This window comes from Protomyctophum parallelum (assembly GCF_964188405.1).
Source record: "Protomyctophum parallelum genome assembly, chromosome: 2".
Classification (NCBI taxonomy): domain Eukaryota; kingdom Metazoa; phylum Chordata; class Actinopteri; order Myctophiformes; family Myctophidae; genus Protomyctophum; species Protomyctophum parallelum.
Genome location: NC_139699.1, coordinates 22219230 through 22247173, shown reverse-complemented (window position 1 = coordinate 22247173; position 27944 = coordinate 22219230). Strand labels below are relative to the sequence as shown.

At 43.0% G+C, this 27944-nt stretch overlaps 1 protein-coding gene and 1 long non-coding RNA gene across 3 annotated transcripts; both read left to right on the top strand.

Moving 5' to 3' along the window:
• Nucleotides 1-132: 132 nt before the first annotated feature.
• LOC310854495 (uncharacterized protein) lies at nucleotides 133-26256 on the top strand. Of its 2 annotated transcripts, XM_083759172.1 has the most exons (9): nucleotides 133-262; nucleotides 8382-8578; nucleotides 9712-9883; nucleotides 10893-10970; nucleotides 13419-13520; nucleotides 18419-18530; nucleotides 20125-20280; nucleotides 20584-20788; nucleotides 22517-26256. In XM_083759172.1, exons 2-9 carry the CDS (start codon nucleotides 8469-8471, stop codon nucleotides 24114-24116), a joined length of 2535 nt encoding a protein of 844 aa, XP_083615298.1. In that variant the 5' UTR covers nucleotides 133-262; nucleotides 8382-8468; the 3' UTR covers nucleotides 24117-26256. The 2 variants fall into 2 exon arrangements, with proteins under 2 accessions (XP_083615298.1, XP_083615299.1); XM_083759173.1 differs by lacking the exon at nucleotides 10893-10970.
• LOC310879141 lies at nucleotides 3047-4296 on the top strand. The gene is made up of 3 exons (XR_014570949.1): nucleotides 3047-3152; nucleotides 3250-3350; nucleotides 4201-4296. It is a non-coding gene; the product is annotated as an uncharacterized lncRNA (long non-coding RNA).
• Nucleotides 26257-27944: the final 1688 nt, after the last annotated feature.

Sequence of the window (27944 nt, the reverse complement as noted above, 5' to 3'; positions counted from 1 at the left end):
TGACATGGCGCCTTCCTAATGGAATGTATTGGGGCCGGGGGAAGGGGAAAGGGAGAAAGTGGGCGGACCAGTGGCCCACAGCAGCAGCAGCGCGGCAGCGCCGCTCTTTGTTCAGTGCACGTTGTGTGTCTGTGTTCTAAAAATGATAAGATTTCTGATCTGAATGAAGACCCGCCACAGGACGTAAGCGTGGATAAACAGAACTAGCCTATATATAAACGGCGGGATTATCAAGTAAACCATGCGTGACAAGAAGATTAAGGTATGTTATTATAAAATGTCGCACATTTCTTATTGTGCTACATGCACACCACAGCATTTGAAAAACGGAAACGTAGCCTAATGTCCAACGTGGACTGAAACGTTTTGCCGTACAGCCTAGATCAGCCCTTGATCGTCAGAAGATTTAAAAAAAAAAAAAAAAAAAAAAAAAAACTTTCCTGGTAAATAAAACTTTCCTGCACTTAAAACCCCTGCCTGCTGCCTGGACATGCTTATAAATAAATAGGCCTACTGCCCAAGCTGTAAAACTAAGAAAACTAGAGGCGTGTATGAATCTGATTTGGAATTAGCTTAGCCCTGAAACATGACCATGATTATCCAGCTAGCACACAAGGTCGTACCGCCAGTTGAAAATAGACAAGAAACATGACTGTCTGTTTGTTAGCTCCTTTTGTAACCTCATATATCTCCAACAGATTTCCAAACTGTCAGCCTTTCAGATCATGACTGACATACGAGCGTCATGTGAACCATCATGGCTACATGTGAACTGTCACTATAAGTTAATGAGTGGACTTAAACTGAGAACAGAGTTGCACATTGTTGTGCGAGTGATTGATTGATTGAAATATTTATTAACAGTTTGCAGAATTACAGTACATTTCAAGCACAAACTCAATACAAAGACTGTTAACTGTGAGTGGACGATCCAATTAAGCATTACACTTGTTTGCAACAGGGTCCACCTTGTTCAATTCATCAACATATAGTGCAACTATATCCCTGTATACCAACGGAACCAACGGAAAGACAACTTGTTTTCACCCAAAACACCATGACAAGATGTCCAGGACTAATAATAATAGGGCTATTTCAAAGACTCAAGGTATTAGGCCTACAGAGCAACCTAGTTTTCTCTAGGGCCCTTTCTGAAACCAGTCCCTTGACTTGAAGTGCCCTCGGGAGGTTCCCTCTCAGGAAGTGCCCCTCCAGCTGAATCAAGTTCCCTTGATTAGGGTGCACTGCTGGGTATAAACAACTGTTTGGAAATACACTCGCCCTCCTTGTGCAGAAACAGGAAACGGACACCATTCGTTGCCATGGTTACCATCATGCAATTGTGTTACCTGTTATTTTGTTTGTACAGTTATATTGCATTGCATCGTGTATTGTGTGACATGGATTTCATTAATATGGAAAAATAACATGTCATATGCCTATACATCCATGGTGTTCCAAATCATTGTTAAAAGTTGTTTTGTTTGTGTGGTTTCATTTATAGTTTTTCACGGTGGGGTAAATAAAGAGCCCTTGTGAACATCAGTTGGAGCGTTGCCTATTCTGCATCAGATGAAGATGAACATGATGCATTCTGGGGCGAGCAAGGATAGCTGATGATTAGCTCTGGTCACAATGCGTTGGGTTGTTGTCTTTGATTTAGGGGAAAAGGAGGGTGACCAAATACAGACCTCTGGAGGACTTTATTGGTAAACAAAGTACAGGGTCTAAGTGGTTGAAGGGATATTTCACATTCAAACATGTTTTGGGGACAGTTTTTAAGTTGCATGTTTCAGTGTTTACTTTAGATATTGATATTAATTTGATCAGACACACCCCCTTCCGTTCCTAGAGGGTATGCGCGTGACATCATCATCAAACCCGGAAGTTACGCAGGAATGCCTACTGACTACTGAGTGGCAAAAAACTAATTTCTGGCCTTGACAGCCCATGTATCCAATCAGAAAAGTCCTATCTGATTGCATTAAATAACATAAACGTTATGTTGAATGTTAAACTCACTTTACCTGTTGCTTTGCCACTCGTTTTGACACTCGATGTGCCATTCACTTTAAGCATGCGCATACCCTTTATACCCCCCCCCCCCCCCCCCCCAAATTACATTGAGTCATTATGCCAATTAACTATGTGTTGTCACTGTTGTTGTATTCTGACTCACCTGCCAGTGAGGAGCCCCCCACCGGGAGAACGTATCGGGCCGTCGAACATTTGCTGGCCGGTGTGTGTGGGCACTGGGCAGCATGGGACCTGCAAAGTGTTGTGCAAATCTTGCCTGCAAAATCTCCGGAAGTTCCTCAGTGAAGCAAGGGTGTGGAAGCATCTCCTCTCCCTCAGGGTGTCGTCTTCCTTTGACTTCACAGCACCTGATTTTTAAATACTTGATCTAGACTACTGGGTTGATCTAGACTACCAAAAGGGTTTCATGACACAGTGCAAGCAACCAACGGTTCATTGCACACAAAGGGTCAGCAAAGGTCCCCAAAAAGGGAAGACCAGGAGGGTCATCATGAGAGGATTTTACATTCCATCCTAGCGATGTCAAGAAGATAACAGAATAAAGCCTGTTGACTCACTGCAAACATCGACTGGTGGTAATTAGTGATCGGCTTCGATATTCATGTTTTTTTATTAATATCGGTATCGGTGGTAAAAGATAATAATCGGAAAAAAACGGCCGATTATTTTATTTTTTCTCATGCGCAAATATTCTCTCACTAACAATGTGCCGACCAAAAGATCCTTCATTGGTTGAAAACGTACATCATGACTCTCATGAGCCAATGAAACGAATGAATCCTCTGCGAGTGCGTCTGCAGACTGCAGTGCTGGGCACAGAAAAAAGAAACCCCTGCATGTGCACAGAGCTGGGGACACCGGCACCCTCACCTGCCGCTTTGTCGTGGAGAAACTGGCTGTTTTACAAGTAAGAGACACAATTATATAACCCTTCACAGGGTTATACATTTACACTTTATTATTATCTCGGAAATAATTAACTGTCTGTCTCTCTTTCTCTCTCTCAAAGAGACATGTGGAAAACTTTCCAGCCATGAGCCATCACATTCCGCCTTAAACCATAAACACTCACCAGTTCAACTTCTCCAAGAAGCAACACGGAGCTTGTTTTTCAGGTAATCCGTTCGTTGTAATGTAACGCTCATGTAAAATATAATAGCATTATGTGACTGACTGCTGACTCGCTTTCAAATGTTTTATCTCGTCTCACAGGAGGGGAAGCCACGGCACTGTGCTGCAGTTCCACCGCCATCAACGGAGTGAAAGGAGTCGGACATTCTTCTTCTTCCACGAGCGACGGCTGTTTTTTAAAGGTATATTCAGTGATTTCACTCAAAAAACCTTAGGTTTCGTTTTTGGCTGTGGGACCCAGCCTTTCGTCCAATCAGGATAGAGAGTCAAAAACGAAACCTAAGGTTTTTTGACCCCCAGGGGTTAACTGGGGACAGGGAGGAACTCCTTATGTGGCCAGCACACTCTATAGTAGGGAGGATTATCACAACAAAACAAAAAAATAAGTGATATTTGAATTAAGTGAAATCACTGAATATACCTTTAAAGTAAGATAACTTTACTGAACTGCTTTGTTTATAAACGCATGATTATTATCGACGCATACATGAAATGTGTGGCTGGTCGAGCTTCTAGTCAACAGTGCAACAAGTACTGGGGGCAGCCATTTTGCCCCAAATCAGACGAGGGAGCACAATTGTATGGGTCACGAGATTCAATGTAACACCGTTACATAGAACGTAGCCATGTAGTGTTACATATAAAATGTGACCTTATATAAATGTGCTACCCCAGGGAGCACATTTATATAAGGGTAACATTTTCTATGTAACACTACATGGCTACATAACGTGATACATGATTACATTTGAATCCCTGACCCATGCTGAAATCACAGTAGGCCTATTTGTATTTAGCATTTTTGGACATTTAGGGCTGCCCCACAATATCTCAAAGACATATTTTAGTACTTTACATTTATAGTATGGTATACATTAATTAAAATGTAGTAAAATAAAAAATAGCCAATCTACAAGCTCACAATGTTTTAATGAGGCTTGTAGAGGGCCATTATCAGTATTTATGTACTTGTTTGTAAATGTTTATTACAAAAAAATAATCATTGACTCTCTCAACCTCCTGTTATTGTAGATGGCTCCTCCGGCACGGCGTAGAAGTGTAGTCTGGGACTACTTCAGAAAATCAGCAACAGGCACAACAATCTGCAATACTTGCAATGAAAACCCCAGCACAGGATCAGCTTTAAAAAAACATCAGAACACGACAAATCTTTGGAACCATCTTCAAAACAATCACAAGCAACTGCACATTGACGCAAAAAAGAAAGAAGAAGAAAATCAAAAGCAGAGACGGGCTGCTGCTGAAACTGAAAGTTCTCAGCCTACCATTGATGCCGGGTTTGATAAACAAAGACAGTGGGAGAATTCAGATAAGAGATGTAAAGAATTTGACAAATTAATCATTAAAAAGATGGTAACTGACAACCAACCTTTCTCCATGGTGTCTGATCCAGGGTTTAGGCGCTTAATGGCAAGAGCTGAACCCAGATACATGCTGAAAACTGACAAGTATTATCGTACAAATATGCTGCCATCTCTTAATGAAAAGCTAAGCGCTAAGGTTAAAGCACTGATCCAACCAGAGAATGCTGGTCACTCACTCGCCTTCACTACAGACTGCTGGTCTGGGGCAACAGAGTCGCTCATGAGCCTAACATGCCACTTCATTGACCAGAAATGGAGCAGAAAGCAGGTGGTGTTAAACACTAAGGTGATGGTGGGGTCCCACACACATCTTTATATTAAAGAAGTGTTCCTGGGCATGCTTGACTCCTGGGGTATCGACCACGACCGTGTACTGCTTGTTCTGCGAGACAACGGCGCCAATGTTGTAAAGGCAATGAAGGTTGCTGAACTGCCACACTTCGGCTGCACAGCACACACACTACAACTGGTGGTGCGTGATGGCCTGTCATGTCAGAGAGCAGTTATTGACGTCATAGCCATCCTGAAGAAATGTGCTACCCATTTCAATCACTCCGTCCTTGCCAAGCAACGTCTGAAGGCCATTCAAGAAGACCTTGGTATTGTGCAACACACCATCATCCAGGCAGTCCCAACAAGATGGAACTCAGAGCTCCACATGCTGCAAAGAATGCTTGAGCAGAAGAATGCCCTCAGTGTGTTACTGTCATACTGAAGTAACTGAATCTGAACACAATGTTGTTGTTCATACTGTACTACTCACTGTGTTGAATGTTCCATGCTGCTACTGTGCTACATTACATTGCACTTGTTTAAAAATGCACTTGTTTAAAAAATGCAAAAATGCATTTGATGGGTGGGGAGGGGGAGTGTTACTGAAGTAACTGAACACAATGTTTTGTTCTTGTGCTTGCTAAGAAATAAATGTTCTCCAATACATTTAAAGGAATTCTTGTGTTGAAAGTTGTTATTTTTGTTTTTTTTTACTTATATTCATAATCGGTCATAATATCGGCTATCGGCCTTTTTGATTGTCCACTAATCGGTGATCGGATATATCGGCCAAAATCCATATCGGTCGATCACTAGTGGTAATAGTTTGATTAATGAACTACGGTCCCTACACACACACACACACACACACACACACACACACACACACACACACACACACACACACACACACACACACACACACACTAATTAATCTACTGCCAGTTGTCTACCACAAGTTAACAATGTGAACTCTATATTGAGTCCTGCATGATCTACCAGCACGCAGATCTGCTATTTTATACTAAAGCTCTTCCCACAATACGAATGCTGAGATTTAAGTTTTTTTATAGATTTTGACCAGACAGTGGCCTTGTGGTTAGAGTGTCTGCCCTGAAACTGGGAGGTCGGGGTTCGATCCCCGGCCTGGGTCATACCAAAGACTGTAAAACTCGGACCCAATGCCTCCCTGCTTGGCACTCAGCATCAAATGGTTGGATTGGGGCGGTCAAATCAACTAATCAAATGATTCCCGAGCACGGCATGGCTGCAGCTCACCGCTCCTTGGCTGAGGCTCACTGCTCCTTGGCTGCGGCTCACCGCTCCTTGCCTGCGGCTCACTGCTCCAAGAGATGGGTCAAATGCAAGAACAAATGCGAGAACAAATGCGAGAACAAATTTCACTGCGGTAACGTGTGTGACAAAACGTGTGTGACCTGAAATGATTAGAAAGGGGAAGGTCTTGACTCTCGCACCATGCAACCGGACTGACATCTAGGATGTTTAGGCTTTATATTTCTTTGTGGGAATAATGCCATCCTTTTTCACTATTAAGCAGCAAACCTGTGGGATGACGGTGTTGTAACTATGAGCATGTCCTCCTACACTACGCTCTGGGTTAGGTGGGTTCATCCTAGTCTAGTGCTTATCACTGACTGTGCACTTTTAAACCCCTTTGCAAAGTCACCCAATGACACATTTGGAAGACGATCTCATCGAAACCCATTTCGACCTGAAGCCGATTCTAAAAAAAACCCTGTTTCTATGTCAGTGGGTGCTCAACCTTTTTCATGTCAAGGACCCCCAGAATTATCTGTATTTGGAAGCGGACCCCCATCTTAAAATATGTTGTTCCAGGGACCAACGTTCGCTCTGAAAGAATATATAGGCTATATTCAAAGATTTGCGCCATATTTTCAAGACTTTTCAGAAATAGCCCGGGTTCGAACTGGCAACCTTGCAGTTACCATCCAGCCACTCTACCCCTGAGCCACCGCCGCCCTGATGCATTGTAGGCATATAACGAACGATATATCGTATGTTTTAAAAACAAGTCAAATCATTTTTAAATCTATTCTAGAATGTATAGACCGATTCCGTACCGGTTTCATGGTCGCAGCCTACGTATTTCCTGTAGGCGGACTCGACGTAGCTGCGGGGGTAAAACCCTCACCAGGCGCACATCTTCCACTACAGTGAACGGCAGAGTGACTGATGTTAGTTTGCCTCAAACTTTACTCCTTTACCTGCTTTTTTACTAACACTAACATTACAAAGATGCCCAGAACATCGAGATGAACCTGTGTAGTTTATGGCTGCTCCAACAGTAGTGGCAACATAACAAATAAAATAAAACGGAATGTCTAATATCCACCGCGATGGCTGAGACCAGAGCCATTGAGCAATGGTTGAGACAAAGCAGTGAAAGATACATAACGCCAGTCTTACCCAATACCAAATATTTCTGTTTTATTAACACAAGGCTGCTGTACTTTATACCTCATACTTTAAATGCTTAGTATGAGGTATAAAATACAGCAGCCTTGTGTTCATAAAACAGAAAGATTGGGTATTGGGTAAGACTGAAATTATGTATCTTGCAGGATTCTTCACTGCTTTGTCTCAACCATTACTCAATGGCTCTGGTCTCAGCCATCGCGGTGGATATTAGACATTCCGTTTTATTTTATTTGTTATGTTGCCACTACTGTTGGAGCAGCCATAAACTACACAGGTTCATCTCGATGTTCTGGGCATCTTTGTAATGTTAGTGTTAGTAAAAAAGCAGGTAAAGGAGTAAAGTTTGAGGCAAACTAACATCAGTCACTCTGCCGTTCACTGTAGTGGAAGATGTGCGCCTGGTGAGGGTTTTACCCCCGCAGCTACGTCGAGTCCGCCTACAGGAAATACGTAGGCTGCGACCATGAAACCGGTACGGAATCGGTCTATAGGCAACCTATCTACCTTTAAAATCGGTGTATTATGTGCTCTAAATGGGTTAACCTACAGCACTTTAGGTCTGCCGCCACAAGTGTGGCTCAAACCTTCCTGACTAGTTCGCCAAAGTTGACTTGGACTGGTACCTCTCTGCAGATCAATTCAAAAGATTTAGAATTTTGCATTTATCCATTTATTATAAAAAGTGTCTTGCTTTCTTTGGCACCTGGTCGTGGAATGACCTTCAGTTCAGACTAAAATTGACCTTGAAAGTTCCTTTGAGAAGTTTCAAAAGGATCATCTTAAATGTACAGTCCAACACCTGCACGTGTTCGGATATGTACTACTAGCCTTGGCATAGGCCCATATATATTATATATATATAAAATGTGCATGTGCTCTGTGCACAATTTCTTGCGCCCGGTCACTGTTAGTGTACCATTGCTGGAGATTTGTTGTATACTTTGTATAGGTTTCTTGAGGTACTGTATGTCATGGACGTATTATTTGGCTGTTTCTGCCTCTTGGCCAGTTCGCACTTGCAAAAGAGACTCGGTCTCAACGTGTTTTTACTGGTTAAATAAAAATCTTCTTTACTTTCTTATCTGCCTCGCTCAGACAACCCAACTGGACTCTTGCTAGATGGGATTGGAATGACTTGGATTCATTCATATTCCTGGTATTCTTCCATCCTGACTCAAAAAAATGACGAGTGAAGAATGTCCCTGTCCCGTGCTGCCGCCAGGCTGGAAGAGGGAAGTAGTCATCCGGCAGAATGGAGCCAGTGCTGGACATCGTGATGTCTACTATTACAGGTATACTGCACACATGCCACAGTCCACACATACACACTGTTCAAAGTTCAAACCGTATGACTAATTATTTGCCGTGGAGCAGAAATACGTCTTTCTCCATATTTTAAATGTTTTTGGTACAGTACAGTACAGTACAGTACAGTAGCCTACAGTACAGTAGAGGGACCCCCTGGTAACACCGTTTCGGACGCGGGGCGGCTCGCCGGACCTAGGCCGGCACCCTGGGCGCGTTCTTGTGGGTCTGAAACTCAGTTCACACGGGTGTGATTTTCTTTTAATTTGAATTGTCATATGAGATTTCCGCCCAATAGCAACATTAATGGATCCATTCAGACATAGGCATATCAACACTGGAGTGCTCCAGCGATAATACATATTTGAGAGACAGAGTTTCAAAAGTGGAGCCAGCTTGAATAGGCAAGGCCGTTTTATATGTATAGCACATTTCAACAAGGCAATTCATTGTGCTATACTCGCAACATCAAAAAGGAAACGCAATGTGGTGGTGCTGGTGCATAAAAAAACTGCAGCTTCCCCATGTCTAATTTTGGTTTTGGGGATGGAAAGCAGACATTTCCCAGATGACCTGAGAAGTCTGCATGGTTCACTATATAGCAAAATATCAGACATTCTTTTTGGCCCTAAAGTCAGACAAAGTCATTCAAAGCTTAGGATTTAAGAACTGGAGTGATGTGCTGCACTTTCTTGGTATTAACACCCCCATCGCCCAGGACGAAGTTCTTTGTCCTTTCTATTAGTCCAAAAGACGAAGTTTATTGATATGAAAACGGATCGCATCGCTCCACAGCCTGGGAGTGCCTGTTGTGCAGAAAAACGGAAATTAACCGGAAGTGAAAACTCGGCCTCGGCCTCAATTTAAATGGATTTACTAAAATGCTCAGATTATTTTTCCCAGATTGCGTTTTTTGGTGAAAAAAAAAGAAAGAAGCTTTATTCACAGCCCATAACTAACTGATGATCGTGGTTACAAAATGTATTTTTTGAGTGAAAGAAAATACGATCACTTTATACAACTTTATTTTCATTTATTTATTGCTACATTTGTTTATTTATTTATTGATGAATCTATTGGTAGATTTGTTTATTCATTGTCTGTCTGTCTGCCCATGCAGTCCGTCGGGGAAGAAGTGCAGGAGCAAGATTGAAATGTTGCCTTACCTGGGCGACGGCGTGGACCTGGCACACTTTAACTTCAGCTCAGGACACATGGGCGCCCGGCGTTCCAACGACCCGACGCAGCAGCAACGGAACCGAGCCGCCGCCATAGAGAAGGTCATCGCAAAGGTAGCTATAGCTAGCATGCTTGTTCTTCTTCTTGTTGTGTCCACAGCTGGCGTGCTAACATTAGCTAATGAGTTTCAGTTTAGACACGTTCCAAAACCTTTTCTGGGTTGTGCAAGGGTGCGCTGTGATTGACAGCCTAAACTAAACCTAACCTCAGTAAAACTATGCCTAAACCTAAACCTAACCGAACCTCAGTAAAAATACCTAAACCTATCCTCACACCTCAGTTTAGGATGAACAATTAACACTTGTCAACGCTATTGTTCAGTTTGGCGGTGTGGCTCTGCTCTTGTGTTTGTGATACTGATAATAATAATAATAATAATAATAATAATAAATACTGCAATACAACCAACCACCCCGCAGAGCATGAGATACAGAGTTATCGCATTAACATTGGACCCTTCAAGGGGGTAAATTAATATTCAGATTAGCATACACTCCACAGAAAAATATATTCCACAGAAACAAACATTTAAATATTGAGCATAAGGCATAAAGGCATAAGGTTAATCCACAGAATCATACATTTAACTTAGATGGCAGAGGAGTAGAGGAGGAGGATGCAGGAACACGAACACGAAGAAGGGAGAACAGTGTTCTGCTTAAAAAGACCGGTCCCCAAACACTGGACCCACACATTTGTATGGGTCCCTTTATTATTTTTACATTTTGTTTTTAAAGCAAAGCACACCCACATAGGAGACCATTTGTAGGATTTGTGTACCATTTCGCCTCTAGTGGATCCAACCGGGATCGACTATCTTCATATATTAAAAATCTTTGGTTTAAGGAAGATTTCAGGTGTTTACTTCCTCCAATTTTTGCACAAAGAAAGAAATATATATATATTACTCCTACAGATTTTGTCTCACGTTAATCGGTACACACCGTATCCATATAGTCATGTGATCATCACAGATCTGTCCGATTGTTCATATTCCATCCTCATTCCATTCGAACATTCATTGCTGGCCCACAATAACCGATATGACCTTTGCACGACTAGGTCCCGGGGAGACGCCAATGTTCTCTTTTAGCTCTCAAGCTGAAAAAGGCACAAGGAATTTGGAGGCCGGTCTATGAGGTCAGTCATCTTCTACTTCTAATTGATCCAAAATGCCACAGCTCGCCTGGTTTTTCATCCATCCATCCATCTTTAAACACTTATCCGTAGTCGGGTCGCGGGGGCAACAGCTCCACCAGAGTGCTCCAGACTTCCCTCTCCAGAGCAACATTAGTAACTTCCTCCTGGGGGATTCCGAGAGGCATCCTAACCAGATGCCCGAACGACCTCAGCTGGCTCCTTTCCAGGCGAAGGAGCAGCGGTTCTACTCCGAGTCTCTCTCGTGTGATCGAACTTCTCACCTTCAACCAGCCTAAATTCTCACATGTCTCCCCCCTTCTCCGCTCCCTCCATTGCCTCCCGGTCGCTGAGTACAAAACTCTGATGCTGGCCTTCAAAGCAAACAAATGTATGGCTCCCCCATATCTTGCCCCCCCCCCCATATCTCAGTCTGATCGGACCCTACAAACCCTCCTGCACGTTCAGATCATCCAACGCAGGGAAGCTGGAAGTACCTTCACTAAAATCGCCGGGACAACGCTCCACACGTTCCAAACTCTTCTCCTTTCTGGCTCCAAAACTATGGAATGCACTTCCCATTGCAATCAGAACTGCAGCCTCACTCCCAATCTTCCGCCGTAGTCTGAAAACCCACCTCTTCAGACTCCATTTTAGCCCGTAGCACTTGCCCTAGCCTCGACGACCTTACAGGCGTATGCAAAGGCTCAACTTATTATTTCATGTAGACATAGCACTCTATAGTATAGTGTATACACATAGTTTCATTATATAGATATTCGCTTACATGTGATTCATGATGACTATTTTTATATATTTGTGGTATTACCATGTTTCTTTTCTTGTTTACTGTACATCGCTCTGGATTAAGAGCGTCTGCTAAATGCCTAAATTGTAAATTGTACTGCAGGGGTTACCCAACTTCTTCAGCTGTGACCCAAACCATAATTTTGGTGTCTCCCCAGTACCCAAACGTAGATTATTGTCATTGTCTCCACCAGGCCGAAGGCATGGGGGGAGAGTATGTTTTGCACTCCGTCCGTCCGTCCGTGTGTCCGTGTGTCCGTGTGTGTGTCCGTGAGCAGCTAATCTCGCCCACCGTTAACCCGGTCGATGCCAAATTTTGCACACACACTCCCTGGATGCCAACGATGAACCTCTGCCCCAAACCTTCCAGAACGGCCTGTTATAGCGCCACCAGGAGGCCGCTTTGTGCAAAACAAGTTTTTGCACAGTACACCTACAGATTTTGTCCAAACATCACGCAAATTGGTACACAGTCTCTCTAGAGCCATTCAACGAAACCGGTCTTTCAGATTTCTCAGACTCCATCCTGATTGGTTAAGATTGGCTTCCAAAGTTCACAGGAGTGCTCAGTTTCAAACAAAATGCTGCAAATCATGAACACATCGCGTGGTTTCCGTGAAATTGTGCACGCACATTCCCACTAGGCCGAGGACGAAATGCCACATGAACAATTTCAACTCAGCCTCAAGGTGGCGCTATAACTGGCCGAAAAGTGTTTTTACCTCTAACTGCACGGATCTGTGGATAATTTACTTTTGTTGCCCTTTTATCCAACCACCAGATGAAGGCAAGCTGCAATGTCCTACATTCCTATCCTGGTGGAGACCTGTGCCCAGAAGGGCACTTTTTCTAGTTATTAAATGTAATCAATATGATTGATTTAAAATCTTAAAATGACAGAATAAAGCACATCATTATAATGCATGCTCAAGTTTTCACTGTAAAAGCATATTACTTAAACCTAAAGGACTTTTAAACCTATCTTCATATAATTGTTCCTCACTAATGTTCATGATAAAATAGAACATTTTTTTCTACTCTGTATGTGTCTCATGGGAGGGCTGTGGACAGTTCAGAAACCTGTCCACTAGTGATATCATTGATGGGGAATCGTTCTCACAATAATGGTTTGGTTTAAAAACAAATCTGCCTAACGATAATGTCACTGGTGGATAGGTTTCCGACCAGTCATTGGTCCGACAACCTACCTCAAACCCTATCCTAACCATAACCGCAACCACGGATCAGCGCATGTTCGCCAACCTTAACACATGTTCGCCAACCTTAATCCGGTTGCCAACCTTAACGCATGTTCTCCAACTTTAACGCATGTTCGCCAACCTTAATCCGGTCGCCAACCTTAATGCATGTTCACCAACCTTAATCCGGTCGCCAACCTTAATGCATGTTCGCCAACCTTAATCCGGTCGCCAACCTTAATGCATGTTCGCCAACCTTAATCCGATCGCCAACCTTAACCCATGTTCGCCAACCTTAATCCGGTCGTTTTCCACATGTCGGACCAATGAGTGAATAAGTTATTTGAGGGATTTGCATGACAATTTGTGTATCTTACATTTACATTATTGTATGTTGGAAGGTACACTATCAAATTGTTTAATCTGTGTATTTTGTTTGTTTTAGTGCCGCAAGACTACTTCAACTTCTGACACAGATGCAGCTCCTGCCAAAAAGAAACATATGGTGGATGTGGTCAGTGTGGACCACGAAAGCCATGTCACACAGGTAAGCACAAATTAAATGTCACAGATTTAATTGATGGATTGATTACTTTAACAACAGTTTGCAAAAAGTGCAGAGTACACTTATACAATAGAGGTACAGTTAACACCCTGAGTTCACCGTCCTATCAAATAGTAAAGCCCAGTGCTCAGGACGGAGATTTATAAAAGGACGTACAATACTACTATATCAGTAAGACGCCCTGAGGGCGAGAAGCGACATCGCCCTAAAGGGCAGGACCACATGCGGCCTCGAGGTGAGTTGTGACCATATATGGAGGCGTGATCTCACGAGGCGTGACCATATATGGAGCCCGAGTCTAACCCGACCAACTGACGGGAGATGCAGGTTTTCATAGTAAAAGCGACCTATGGTCGCAACAAGAAATCATCGATACTAGGAAAAGTAAAAGTATATTTACAGTGGGGGGTAATTATTATTATTATTTTGGCAAGCTAGAAGACTTGCTTAGGTCCAGATGCACATTTCAGGCAGGTGTACTTTTATGACTGTTTTGAAAGAGGGTAGGGCAGTGATTCCCAAACTTCTTCATGTCAAGGACCCCCAAATTGGCAGTAATTAGCCCGCGGGCCCCCATTTGAAAAGATATGATGCCAGGGACCCCCATGAGAGAAGATGTTTACGACTCTAGCAGTGATTCTCAACCCGTTTATTTTCAAGGACCCCAGTTTGACATGCATTAGTCTACCGACCTCCATTTAATGGCATTTCTATCTCTGGGACCCACAATTGATATTGTAAAATCAATGTTAATTTAACTCTGAGAGTGTACAAATGTACTGAGTTACAGACCCATAAGGGTCCATTTGCTTTGATTTACAAAAGCACATCAGAGACTTCCTTCATCAACTGGCCTTTAAACAAAAAAGTATCATAACTAGAAAAAGTGCCCTTCTGGGCACAGGTCTCCACCAGGATAGGAATGTAGGACATTGCAGCTTGCCTTCATCTGGTGGTTGGATAAAAGGGCAACAAAAGTAAATTATCCACAGATCCGTGCAGTTAGAGGTAAAAACACTTTTCGGCCAGTTATAGCGCCACCTTGAGGCTGAGTTGAAATTGTTCATGTGGCATTTCGTCCTCGGCCTAGTGGGAATGTGCGTGCACAATTTCACGGAAATCACGCGATGTGTTCATGATTTGCAGCATTTTGTTTGAAACTGAGCACTCCTGTGAACTTTGGAAGCCAATCTTAACCAATCAGGATGGAGTCTGAGAAATCTGAAAGACCGGTTTTGTTGAATGGCTCTAGAGAGACTGTGTACCAATTTGCGCGATGTTTGGACAAAATCTGTAGGTGTACTGTGCAAAAACTTGTTTTGCACAAAGCGGCCTCCTGGTGGCGCTATAACAGGCCGTTCTGTAAAGTTTGGGGCAGAGGTTCATCGTTGGCATCCAGGGAGTGTGTGTGCAAAATGTGGCATCGACCGGGTTAACGGTGGCCGAGATTAGCTGCTCACGGACACACACACGGACACACGGTGTGTGTGTGTGTGTGTGTGTGTGTGTGTGTGTGTGTGTGTGTGTGTGTGTGTGTGTGTGTGTGTGTGTGTGTGTGAGGGTGTGTGTGTGTGTGTGTGTGTGTGTGTGTGTGTGTGTGTGTGTGTGTGTGTGTGTGTGTGTGTGTGTGTGTTGGGTGGGGGGGCTGTAAATCACAGTGATGTCTAAACAAAGGGGCCATGCTGTGACCTGCCCCCTGACCTCCCTGCATTCCTACCTTATCATTTTGTTAATAAATAAACTAGAACTGCACTGTCGCGTGCCAACTTGTGCATTGCACAGTGCGCAAGCAGAGCGTGCAAGTTGAAATGAAATACTAAAACAACAAAGAAATCTTTAAAGAAATCCGACATTAATATAAAATACAATTGTTTTGTTTAAAACAGTTTTTAAAGAGAACAAAAGATATCTTTTTTAAATTATATAATCTCTCCTCTTCAAAATCATTAAAGAAACAGTAAAGATATCAATATTTAAAGTATCTTTTACTTATTTGTCTCTTGAAGTAACTTCTGAAAACCTCCTGAACGATACGAAATAATTAAATATTATATAAGGGATAATATGTGGCTAGGTGGTCATTGTCGGGAGATAACCTTAAAATTTACCCAAAACAAGAAAAGTATTCCATAAGTTCGCGCTGGCTGCGTCTGGCCAGCTGCAGGGCTGCAGCACTGTCGGAAAACAAGGAAGTGAGTTGATCAAATATAATCCATTTTCGGGTACTGCTTTGTCTATTTCTCGCTCAAATGTTTTCAAAAACATTTTTGAGAGCAATGTTTAGCTGTAAATTACATTGTGTGTCACTAGTGTGTGTGTGTTCACATGGCTGTCATGTTGGAAACAGCAGTAAATCAAGCGGGGCGCAAGCTGCGCAGCTGGTGCTCAGAGGGCTTGATTAGGCAGAGGTCTGTTATAGAGCGGAGCGGTCATTATCAACACATAACTCACCGCTGAATTCAGCGATTGACCAATCAGAATCAAGCATTCAACCAAGCCATGTAATAAGCTCTTATAAACGTTTGTAATTCTTTATAAACGATTCTGAAATGTTGATTGATTTGTGCGTGCGGTTCGGAGACTTTTTAAGCACAAGATGAGAAATTAAAAAGCACTGGAGAAAAAGTCTGGTCTAATGTATTCTAGAGTTAAGATGTATACAAATGATGAAGACACAACATCTCTCAAGGAGTGGTTGGGACAACATGAAAATAAATGCACATTCATTGCGTATATGAAGGCACAAAATTAGCAGATGGATGGGTCTTAAGATGACAGGTTCTAGAGATAATGGGAGACAAGACAACTGGGCAAAGGGCCGACGAAGCACCGGCCGAAACCACTTGAAACTTGACTGGCTCATTGATGGATGTAGCAAAAAGTCTTGACCTGATAAGGTGAAACTCCTGAGAAGCAAGGAAGTTGCCGAGTAGGATAACATACACTCGGCATCTGCCCATACCTCTCAAAGGCCTCCTGATCTTGTCCTCACTTATCAGGACGTACTCCCTAGAATATAATTTAGAACTAACAGTTGGTTGCATTGGAATTTGAGAACAACATGTTAAAGTGAAAAAATAAAGGGTATTAATTGTATATGAACATAGAGAATATTTATAATAATAATAATAATAATAATAATATCTGGGATTTATATAGCGCTTTTCGTGATACTCAAAGACGCTTTACATGTGTTGGGGCCAGGGGGGGGAGGGAACAAGAGAAAAGGACAACTTTATTAGAAAAAAACAAGTAAAAGAATAAAACCAATAAAACAGTGCATATAACAAGTTATAAAAAAAAATCAGCTTGGCAATGCGATTGTGAACAGGTGGGTTTTCAGTGCGGATTTGAAGGTGGGAAGTTCATTCTCCAATCAATTGTATATGAACATAGAGAATATTTATATTCTCCAATCAGTGTGTGCGTGTGTGCGTGCATGCGTGCGTGCGTGTGCACACACACAGGGGGGGAAGGTCGTATAGGATATTATTATTATACCTGTACTTGATGCTTATATATTGTTGCAGTATACTGTGGGCGTTGGTATTCGGGACGTGTGACTTATGTCTGGTGAAACACCACGCGCAGGGCCATAGTTGTCAATGGGACATTGTCTGTGACATACAGTATGCACATTGTTATAACTCAACTAACCATAGAATGATGCGATGCCAGTATGTCGGACTAATTGCACACACACACACACACACACATGCACACACACACGCACGCACACATGCACACACACACGCATACAATGCACGCACACACATGCACACACACACCCGTTATGTTCGGAGCTATATAGTCATACTCAGAACTGTCATCTCATGGAAGTAAGCTGTCCAACTCTGTTTACTTTTATTGAACTCAAATGTGACTCCTTAGCAACTAATAAAGCTGAGTAATATACAACGCATCCTGAGGTCTTCTCCTTTTCAAACGATTCTACAGTCGCTTACCGGCAAACAATTGCTCGAGATGAATTTTTGGCAACAATTTGTATGGGTTACAAGTGAATATGCAGTTTTTGTTTAGTTTTTTAATAATCTGATCTGAATCTGATCTGATGAATTTCAGAATTTCCAGAATAACGAAATTTGAGTTTCCCCCCCCACAAATATATTCTGTTTGCATCAACTAACTCTAACAAATATACTCTTGTTTGCATCAATTAACAATTGCTGATTGATACAGACAGAATTCCTTGATAGTGGGATGGTGGGTCTGATATTATGAATTCACAAAATGTGAAAACATATAAACACACTGTTGGAGAATAGTTGGGTTATGGACGGCATTGTATGGACGGTAGTGTATGCATGCACCGTCCATACTATAATATCATGCATGGATGTATATGGACTGCTCATGACTCTCAAATGTCTTGTACTCTCACTGTACTCGGAGGATTATAGGTACAGTAATTCTATGTGCTCTCATGGGTTGTGCAGCACACACACCCTTTTGCATCTGGGGTTATAAATAACGCGGGAGCTGGGGAGGACACCTTGACTGAACTGGGAATGACTCCTGTGGTTAAAGCCAGGCCGCGGCACAGGGACTGGTTGAGCAGACCGTGTGTGTCGCGTGGAAACCTCGTATCACTCTGAGCTCAAGTCAGAGCGGGGCCGTGCGGTCACACCAGAACATATTTTTGAGGGGCGCCAACCCCTCCTATATACAGGTTTAATGTTTGTTTTTAGTACAATGTTTGTTTCTAAAACGCTATTGACAATGAAGGGAAAATTTACGTCATCTTGTAATAACACAAACATTAAATGCCATTAACAATAAAGATAATTTAATGTTTGTTTTGTCACCATTACCATTGTAACATGCTGTGAATGACTCTTGTCTTTTTGTGTGTTGTATAGAAGAAGCTTGGAGACGATGATGAGACCATGAGTCAGCACCTGGGGAAGAAGCTTGGAGAGGATTCTGCCGAAACGGTCCTCAGTGACCCGACCAGACCAGAAGACCTGGACGGTACACTAACTCTGGACATCTACTCTGAAAGTTCTGTGAAGATAACCCGTCTCTACTCTAGACATATATGACCAAATTTGACTGAGGGACTGCTATTTTTTGCAATTTTCGTCATATGAAAGCGGGGAATAATAGCTTCAAATTGACATATTGGTTGGTCAGTTTGACCCACCAGTTTTGGAGATATGGCTTATAGAGTAATCTCTTGCAGAAAACAGCGAGTTGAGAAAACAGGTTTGAAAGGTTCACTTCTGTGGTCTCTAACATTACACCTAGTTACATGACGATTTCAGCTCTGACACTTATTTAAGACATGCTCTAGTATGTGAAGAGTCTGCCTGTGCTATTAACTCATTTTGAAAAAATAAATAAAAGGTTTTTCTCCTCTCATGAAAAGCCGGAATTTGCGCCATGGCAGGCTCTCAGTCAAATCTGGTCACATATAACCTGTCTCTACTCTGGATGTAGTCTCGTGTGGCCAGACTGTTGCCTCCCACAACTTTCAAATGCTTCTGTCATACAGTCTGGAACACGGAAAAGCTCTGGCCTAAAAAAACACTTCTTGGCCTAAAAACGGCCATAGCCGTCATCACAAATGTGATGAGGTGCATGGCTATGGCCGAATTTAGGCTAAGGAGTGTTTTTCGTGCAAAACTAATGTTTGTAATGGATTCAGAGTCATGAAAACCCTAGCATGTCACATGCTACTTAAAGCATGATGAAATTTGGAAATATTTGCCTTATATTGGTTGTCTATGGTGTGGTACTGCATATACGAAAATGGCCAATAACATTTTTTCACAATGTTTCCGGGAGAGCAGACCTCTCATTCTGTGTACCTTAATTCTTGTATTGCTGGCTAGCAGTTAGCATTGATGAAGTTCCCAATGCCACCATACGCGTTCACTTTAAGAGTCAGAGTTTGCCCTCCCCCCACACACACTCACTACACACACTTTAGTATCATTGGCACAAGCACACACTGTTTACCTTTCGTCAGAAGCTTTTACATGGCGGGAGCGGCGCGGTACAAAGGCACAAATTAAATCAGAAATGTGGATGGCAGAAGATCCACCAAGGACAGCTATCCTGGATTCCGACTTCCGAACCTGACCGTCATCAGCGCAATGAGCACATCTGCACCAAATCTTTCTTAATTGAGCACGGTGCACAGAATTATAGCAGATCTACAAGCTCACCGTGCGTCTAGACGGGCAGGTTATGAAATAAAGCCGGCCTGTGCATCACTAGGACCTGGCTTATAAGGTCGGCTAGCATCCTCTAGTGGCGGGTCCGTATCCGCAAAAATAATGAATGACCAAGTGAATAGATAAAACACAAATAAAAGGTATGTCATGACATTTAATACATTAGTTAATCTCTATTCATTGAGCTTTTGGGCCTGTGGCTCCCCGGCTACATATAGTTTTGTTTTAAAAGTACTGCAATTATATAGTGCCTTTCTTCACTGTGCCTTACAATGTATTTCATATTCAAATGGGTGAATGATTCACCCATTCACACACTGCTGGCAAAGGAGGAAAACATGCAAGGCACTGTCTTGTCCTAATGTCTTGTCCTCTGTTTCCCGTAGGAAGTAAAGGCATGGAGGGCACTCGGGTGGCCAGAGTGTCCAGAAAAACTCAGAGAACAAACAGTATCAAGATGCCAGTGAATGCCTTCATGTTGTGGTCCGCCAACGAGAGGAGCAAGAAAGAGAACTCCTACTCTATGAACACAAAGATCCTGGGTGAGAGATCCAACTTCTTGGCTTGTTACAGACTACAGTCATCAATACACCTAAAGAAACACATGAATAAACCACCCCAACACAGCCTAAACAAACCCAAAGTCAAAGTTCTCCATTCTCCTCACCATGCTCTCTCGCTGGAATTAAGCATGGCCAACCGGGAGAAGCTCAACTAAAGACAAACTGGAACCAAACTAAACCAAGAATTAATTCCCTGTCTTTTCTTTTATAAACCAAGAATACAATTCTCTTGTATTTTCTTTTATAAACCAAGAATACAATTCTCTTGTCTTTTCCTGCCAGGGTCTCTCTGGAGATCCATGACGGCCCAGGAGAAGCAGCCCTGGTTGGAGGAGCACATGAAAGTCAGGAATGCCTTCATGGAGAAGTATCCTGACTACAAGCCCACGAGGACCAAGGGAAGCGCGGCCAAGAAGCTGAGCCTGGGCAAGCTCAAGCAGAAGAAGCACTCACAGCGGCAGGAGGTGGGACAATCCGTCGGTGTGGGGTAAGTGAGCAATGGCACAGGGTTTCAAACAGGGTTTTTGTTGACTAAAATTAAGACGAAAAATGTTCGTCGACTACCTTTTTCCACTCACGAAAACTAAATGGAAACTAAATAAACACTAAGCTATGATGACTAAACTAACACTAAATATACTGACTATTTTGTATACTACACCTTCGTTGTGGGCTTTAGATCAGCTATTTTCAGCAAGTGTAGAATCAGTCATTACGACGGCATCAAGGCCCGCCAAAATACATTTTGTTCGACTAAATCAACTGTAGATTTAGTCGACCAAAATCTTATATTTTGTCGACTAAAACTAGACTAGCACTAAAGCATTCCAAACAGGTGACTAAAATGTGACTAAAACTAAATGAAAACTATTCAAGAGACCATGACTAAAACTAAAATCAAAATTTGCTGCCAAAAAGAAAACTAGACGCTACTGTAGACGATAGCTATGTGTACACAACCACGCAACGCGACGGTCGATTCCCAAATATTGGGCCGGCCCGGGACCCATTTTGTGTGGTTCGTGGACACATTTCCATTGCTCACGGGTAAATGTCCATTTACTTTTCGTTTCCTTCATTTTAATTTGTAATTATTATCTAAAGATGCCCCAAAAAGGCAACATTTTCTATAAACTAAAAACGTGACACACCTAAAGTATGCGTCTTGCCTGGGCTCATTTAAACACACACAAAAAAGTGGGCACGGTGGCACAGTTGGTAGTGCTGTTGCCTCACAGCTAGAAGGTCCTGGGTTTGAATGCCGTTGGGGACGCTGTGGGCACTGGGGGCGTGCTCCCTCCTCCTCCGCGTCATCAGTGCTCATACCCGAAGTGGGGTTGGCGAAAGGGCCCTTCTGTGTGGAGTTTGCATGTTTTTCCCGTGTCCCCTAGGGTAGGTACCCTCACAAAAACATGCAGTAATCCTGGTCTCTAAACTGCCTCCCCCTGGCCAGCCGGGGCGCCTGATGGAGGGGAAAGGAACTGGTTGGAATAACGTGTTCCTTCCACGCGCTACGTCCAAACAGGGAAACTCCCCCCTGTAAGGTGTAAAGGAGCAACTTGGACACTCAGGCATGAAGGAAGCATGAGTTCCAGTCCGTTGCTCTCCCCATGTCCCCCATATACGTGGACTAGGTTGGCGGAGGGTGTGTAGAACCCAGGATCACAATAGATAATTGACACAGGGGTGAAAAATCGTGGGATAAAATAAAAAAATAAAAAATAAACACACACATACCGTTTTCAATTCCCTACCTCCATGATAAGCTCTTCTGCTGTCTATGAAAAACCTTAGATTGTTTAGAAAGATACTGGTATCGTTGCCGTTATCTAATCCTGAAGCTCATAAAATAGAGAATATAACGGTCTTGGATTTTAGTGAGACCACATTCTACAAATGTCTTCTAAATCAATCATCAGTTTTCTTAAAATAAGTGGTTCTCAAACGTTTTCATGTCAAAGACCCACAGAATTACCTTTTTTGGCCGCGGACCCCCATCTTGAGCTTATAGATTGGGTTTTTTTTAACAGCAAAAGTTTAAAATAATAATGTTTAAAGTGGTTAAAAGCTATTAGGTGACACAGGTGCGTCCTCGGGTCTAAATGGGTTAAAATACATACTGACCCTTTGCCCTATAGGTGCTTTTCCAGTGCGATAAATAAGAGGAAGTTGGCTAACCATCTGATTTATAACATAAAGCTCTTTCTCTCCTCAGACGTGGTCCTCCTTCAAGCTACCACAAAGCTAGAAAGAAGTCTAAGGAAGTACGTGTGGACAGCAACCGCCCCCAAGTTGGTAACACCTCACAGCACGACGCCGGGCAGCTGTCGGCCGGGCATCCAAATAATCCTCAGCAAATGATGCAGGAGAGAGCAGTCACCAATCAAGTGTCCGTCAGCCGAATTGGGGGAAATGACAGCGGGACGCCCGAAGATTCATTTTCTAAGGTCACGGCATTGTCCTCGATTCGAACAATGAATTGGACATTCGACGAACTCAGGACGTGGATCGAACATCAAAGCAAAGCCCTGATGCAATCTGAAGCTCTCCCAGCCACTGACATCGTAGCCGCGTTGGTAAGGCTCTACTGGGGAGGCAGCATTGCAGCGTTGAAGGAGGAGGTCAGGCGATACATGGGCCATCCTTTCATGAACGAGGTTACTGAATTCTGCATCAAACACGTGACGTCCGACACCGTCGTTCTCTCACACGTCCTCAGTTCCTGGAGCACAATGAAAGACGCCTACCAGGTCCTCGACCACGACTATGTCCACACCGAGGTGGCGTACACCTCGTCGTGGCTGAATATCAATGAACAGTTGGATGTGATTGACAAAGAATTTGGCTTCCCTCCGTCTTTGAGTGAAACCGCTGAGAAGGAAGACGTTTTTATTCAAAACGGCTGTACTGTAGAAACGACGGACTCCAGTGACCCATTTTCCTCGTTAAAGATACACGTGTTGCCTCCAGATAAGGCCATGGCTGTCTTCAAACAGGTGTGCAGTTATCAAGCAAAAAGTGAAACGTCTGCTGTTAAGTCAGAAAAGCTGTCCAATGGCTCTGTGGTGAATGAATTATGTGAAGTGACCATTAATAGCAATACCGATAGCGATACACCTGAGGACAAGATACAGTCTGTCTTGGAAGAGTATTGCGTGGAGACAATGGTTGAGCGGTGCACTGACAGAGAAATAATTGACCTTAAAAATTCCAAAGAGACGCATCGCTTTGTATCCAATGGAGAGCCAAATAGCAATTCCCTGCCAAATACCTCAGCAGTTGGCCACTCGTATAGGTCGAGCATTACTGAAAAAGAAACAGAAAAGCTCTTCTCTAATAATGAAACTGACACGCCTGTCTCGCCGTCACACGTTGAAGACAGTCGTGGACGAGCTGAGCGGAATCCCACAGACCGAGGAGACATGTCACTGGGAATGGAAGAGGGACAAACGCCCACAGGCTTCCATCTGAGGAATGAGTCTTCTAATAACAAACTGTCACCAGACGATACACCTGATGAATCCGGCTTTGCATTTGTTGACACAACTGCAAAACTGTCCCTGTTTGGCTCTGATATTGGACAACCGGGAACGGGTATAACTCGAGCAAATTGCAGTCAAGTGTCCTTCCCTCCACAAATGTGGACAATCAATGTGATTGATACTCCTGTGGTCATGTTTACAGATCCCCCTCAGTCTACTAGCCCTGCATTTGATAGTTTACCCAAACAGGGTATGCCAAGGAAGAGCGTCCACCCCAAATTTGTAAATAACAATAATAACAGGTCGCGTCACGTCTTTCCCTATAACCCTTGAACTGTAGGTCTTCAGTAACTACTTATGAGAACAATGTGTGTCTCCCAGTTCAGGAACGATGCAAGTTGGGAGTGTGATGCATTCATTACCCATTGTATCTGTTAGAGGAGTACCCCGTGCAGTACCCGTTAGACATTACAATCAATGGGTTATTGTAAATGGGCACTGGCCTAGTAGTCGTGATGGATGTAAGTCTGGAACAATGCAATCTGGCATTGCATGCCCCGCCCGTTGATGTACCAGTTGTGCCTGTTGACAGAGTACCCAGTGGGGTACCCAGTTTGACACACTAACAATTACAGAGATCCCTAATTTCTTCATGAACTGCCACTGTTGTGTTGATGACATACATGGGAAGTCTGGGGCGGCCGCTGGCCTAGCGGTCCAGGCGCATGCCACATATAGGCGTTGGCCTGACAACGCGTTGCTTGTTAGAGTAAAAAAGCCAAAAACAAATCTTTAAATGATAATAATAATACATGGGAAGACTTTGTGACGACTTTGTCGGCCCGATTCCGGCGAGCCGCCCCGCGTCGGAAACGGTAGAGAAATGACAGAGTTACCATGTGGGGGTCCCCGGAACATCCAGACCCCCAGGAACACGCCCAGGGAGCCAGGCCTGTTCCGGCATGCTGCCCCGCGTCGGAAACGGTAGAGAAATGACAGAGTTACCATGTGGGGGTCCCCGGAACATCCAGACCCCCAGGAACGCACCCAGGGGACCTGGCCAGTTCCGGCGTGCTGCCCTGTGTCCGAAACGGTAGAGAAATTAATGTGGGAGTCCCTCTACTGTACTGTACTGTACTGTACTGTACTGTACTGTACTGTACTGTACTGTACTGTACTGTACTGTACTGTACTGTACTGTACTGTACTGCCAAATTCTGGAGGTACTCTGTGATGATGATCCTGGCTCTGTGGGGCGAGCGTTGTCATCCTGGAGGATGGCGTTAGGTCCCGGATTCTGAAGATAAGGGATTCATCACCACTGGCTTAATTCAAAATCTCAACCCGATATCTCACTGCATTGAGATTGCCATCAATGGTGACATGTTCTGGTGACATTGGTTATTGTAGCCTACTTATTGCACTCTGGACATTTTTATATTGCACGGTTGACGCCAGTACTTAATTTATTTGAGATTCGTACCCGGGTCTCTCGCGAGGAAAGCCAACATCTTAATCACTAAGCCAAAAGGGAATTAATGACCTATGACTCTGGGGAGATATTAGACCATTCAGGCTGGAGGTTTTTAGCTACTCCTGACCTTGTATAGGTCAGGGGTTCTCAACGTTTTTGGCTGGGGACCCCCGAAAATGCTTTGGCCTGGTCTCACGACCACCGCCCCACCCCACCACCTATACAAATTGACCGCTACAATACAATAATAACATCAAAAATAAATACTGAAACCATATATAATCATTAAGGAAGGTTTATGCATGCTATGTGTAGTATGTAAACTTTAAATTTCCATTTTCCAGCCATTCAGTTGCAACCCCCAGGTTGAGAACCCCTGGTATAGGTCACTGCCACTGGTTCATGTCAAGGACCCCCACATTGACACTAATTAGACTATTAAAATCAATGTTAATTTAACTAGCGGGTCCATATGGTTCCATTTGTACACTCTCTGAGTTACAGACCGACAAGGGTCCATTTGGTTCCTAACTATAATTTAGCTGGGGACCCCCTAGAACTCCCTCAATGACCCCTGGGGACCCCCTGGAACTCCCTCAAGGACCCCTGGAACTCCCTCAATGACCCCTGGGGACCCCCTGGAACTCCCTCAAGGACCCCTGGGGACCCCCTGGAACTCCCTCAAGGACCCCTGGGGACCCCCTGGAACTCCCTCAAGGACAACGTGGTTCACTTTGGGGACCACTAGTATAGGTGTATACTGTTGTTCCTGTATACTGTTGTTCCATTGATGGTACTACTACTGTACGACAGTATTTTCCATACTCTGTATCGGTGACTTTGTACCACCTATTAAACCTATTGCCTCTGGGTGACTGAAATTCCCCCGCGGGATAATAAAGATATCTATCTATCTGTTCTGGGTTACATTTGGTTGTTTTATTTTAACAGGGAGTAATAGATAGTTAATTCATGAGAAGTTCAATTTGTATAGATCATTCTCTAAGAACTGCAGAAAACAGTAGCCTACTTTCCAGAGGGAGAGAATTATGTCAAACTTTACATTGTTATCATTGCTGGCCAAACCGTTGATAACTGTCTCTAAAGGAGAATTAGACAAATGCTAGTTTGCAAAACATAAATAAGTAATGGCCACACCAGGAAAACATGTTTAGATTAGGTTATCGTGGTGGGATCTTATCCACGTTTGCTGATGAGATCATGTTGCTTTTCCAGTATTGAAACATTATGTCCCTTAATATCTCTAGAAAAGCACGTCTCCCAATTCCATTAGATGTTGTGGGTACGGAATAATAAAGTTGTTGGGTATGTCTAAGAGGGTATCTGGTGTTATATGTAACTAATAACTGTTTTAAATATGATGGATATCTTTTTTTTTTTATCAAATGTTTTTTATTTGAAGACAAAAATCACAATAAGACACGTTAATATGATGGATAAGTAAAGTAAATGCACTTAATGCAACCTGCATGGAAATGCCTCCTCGCTTGAGGAGTTAACCAATTTAAGGTGTCACATGACATGACACAGTGATGTGTCTGGTAAGGACACCTCAAAACAAATCTGCAGACACAACATTCAGTGAATGGAGATGAGCCTCAGTAGTGTATTCTGAATCTTCTGATAAATTATATCACCATAGTCAATGACAAGGAATAAGAGTTGTTGAACAATATGTGTATAGAAGTAAAAATCAGGCTTTAATTGCCTAGCTTGCCCCACCATTCAGCATTATTATTTTGTAAACTGCAAACCTATCTGCAGAACCTGTCTTCACCAGTGTTGTTTTTGGTAGCAAATTTAGATTTTAATTTTAGTCATTAGTCTCTTGAATAGTTTTCATTTAGTTTTAGTCGCATTTTAGTCACCTGGAATGTTATAGTGTTTTAGTCGACTAAATCTACAGTTGATTTAATAAAACAAAATGTATGTTGGCGGGCCTTGATGCCGTCAGTGGAAAAAGGTAGTCGACGCACATTTTTCGTCTTCGTTTTAGTCGACGAAATCAACTCTGGCTTCACAACATAACATGAAAGGATTTGTCACATGAGAACTTATTGGTCAATTATCAAAATGAAAGATAATGGTTGATAAATATAATTATTACTTGCTAATAAATAATTAGCCAGACTGAGAATTGCCTCATTTTACATCCGTTATCATTATCCACGGGCCGGCAGGCCAGGGCCAGAGATGTGTGCATGAACACAATATAAGAAACATGCCGATTAAAAGGTTGGATAAGTCACAAAAACAATTTGATAGGGACAGTGCAAATGAACATAGTTCCTTCCAAAACAGAGCATGCGATGAATGTGATGCACACAGAATTTATAGTTACATAAAGATGTTATTATTGTCATAAAGTCATAAAGATACATTTTGGAGCAGGTTATATACTACCTCAACTGCTCCCACCAGTGGTTGTATTTGGAAACACACGGGACTGGGAGGTTATAAACAAGTTGGTGACCTTGAAAGTAAACACAACTCCTGCGTTGAAAGCAATTCAACTAGACAATGGTTCCTTTCATGTTAGTATTCAGACTCAGCTTGACCCACCCAGTTATTCAAAACCATTCTTATTGGATTTCTATCACATTTGATTGGATCATCTTATTTCTTTTTCTAGAATATTTGCCCAAAATGGCAAGGGTCGCCAGGGT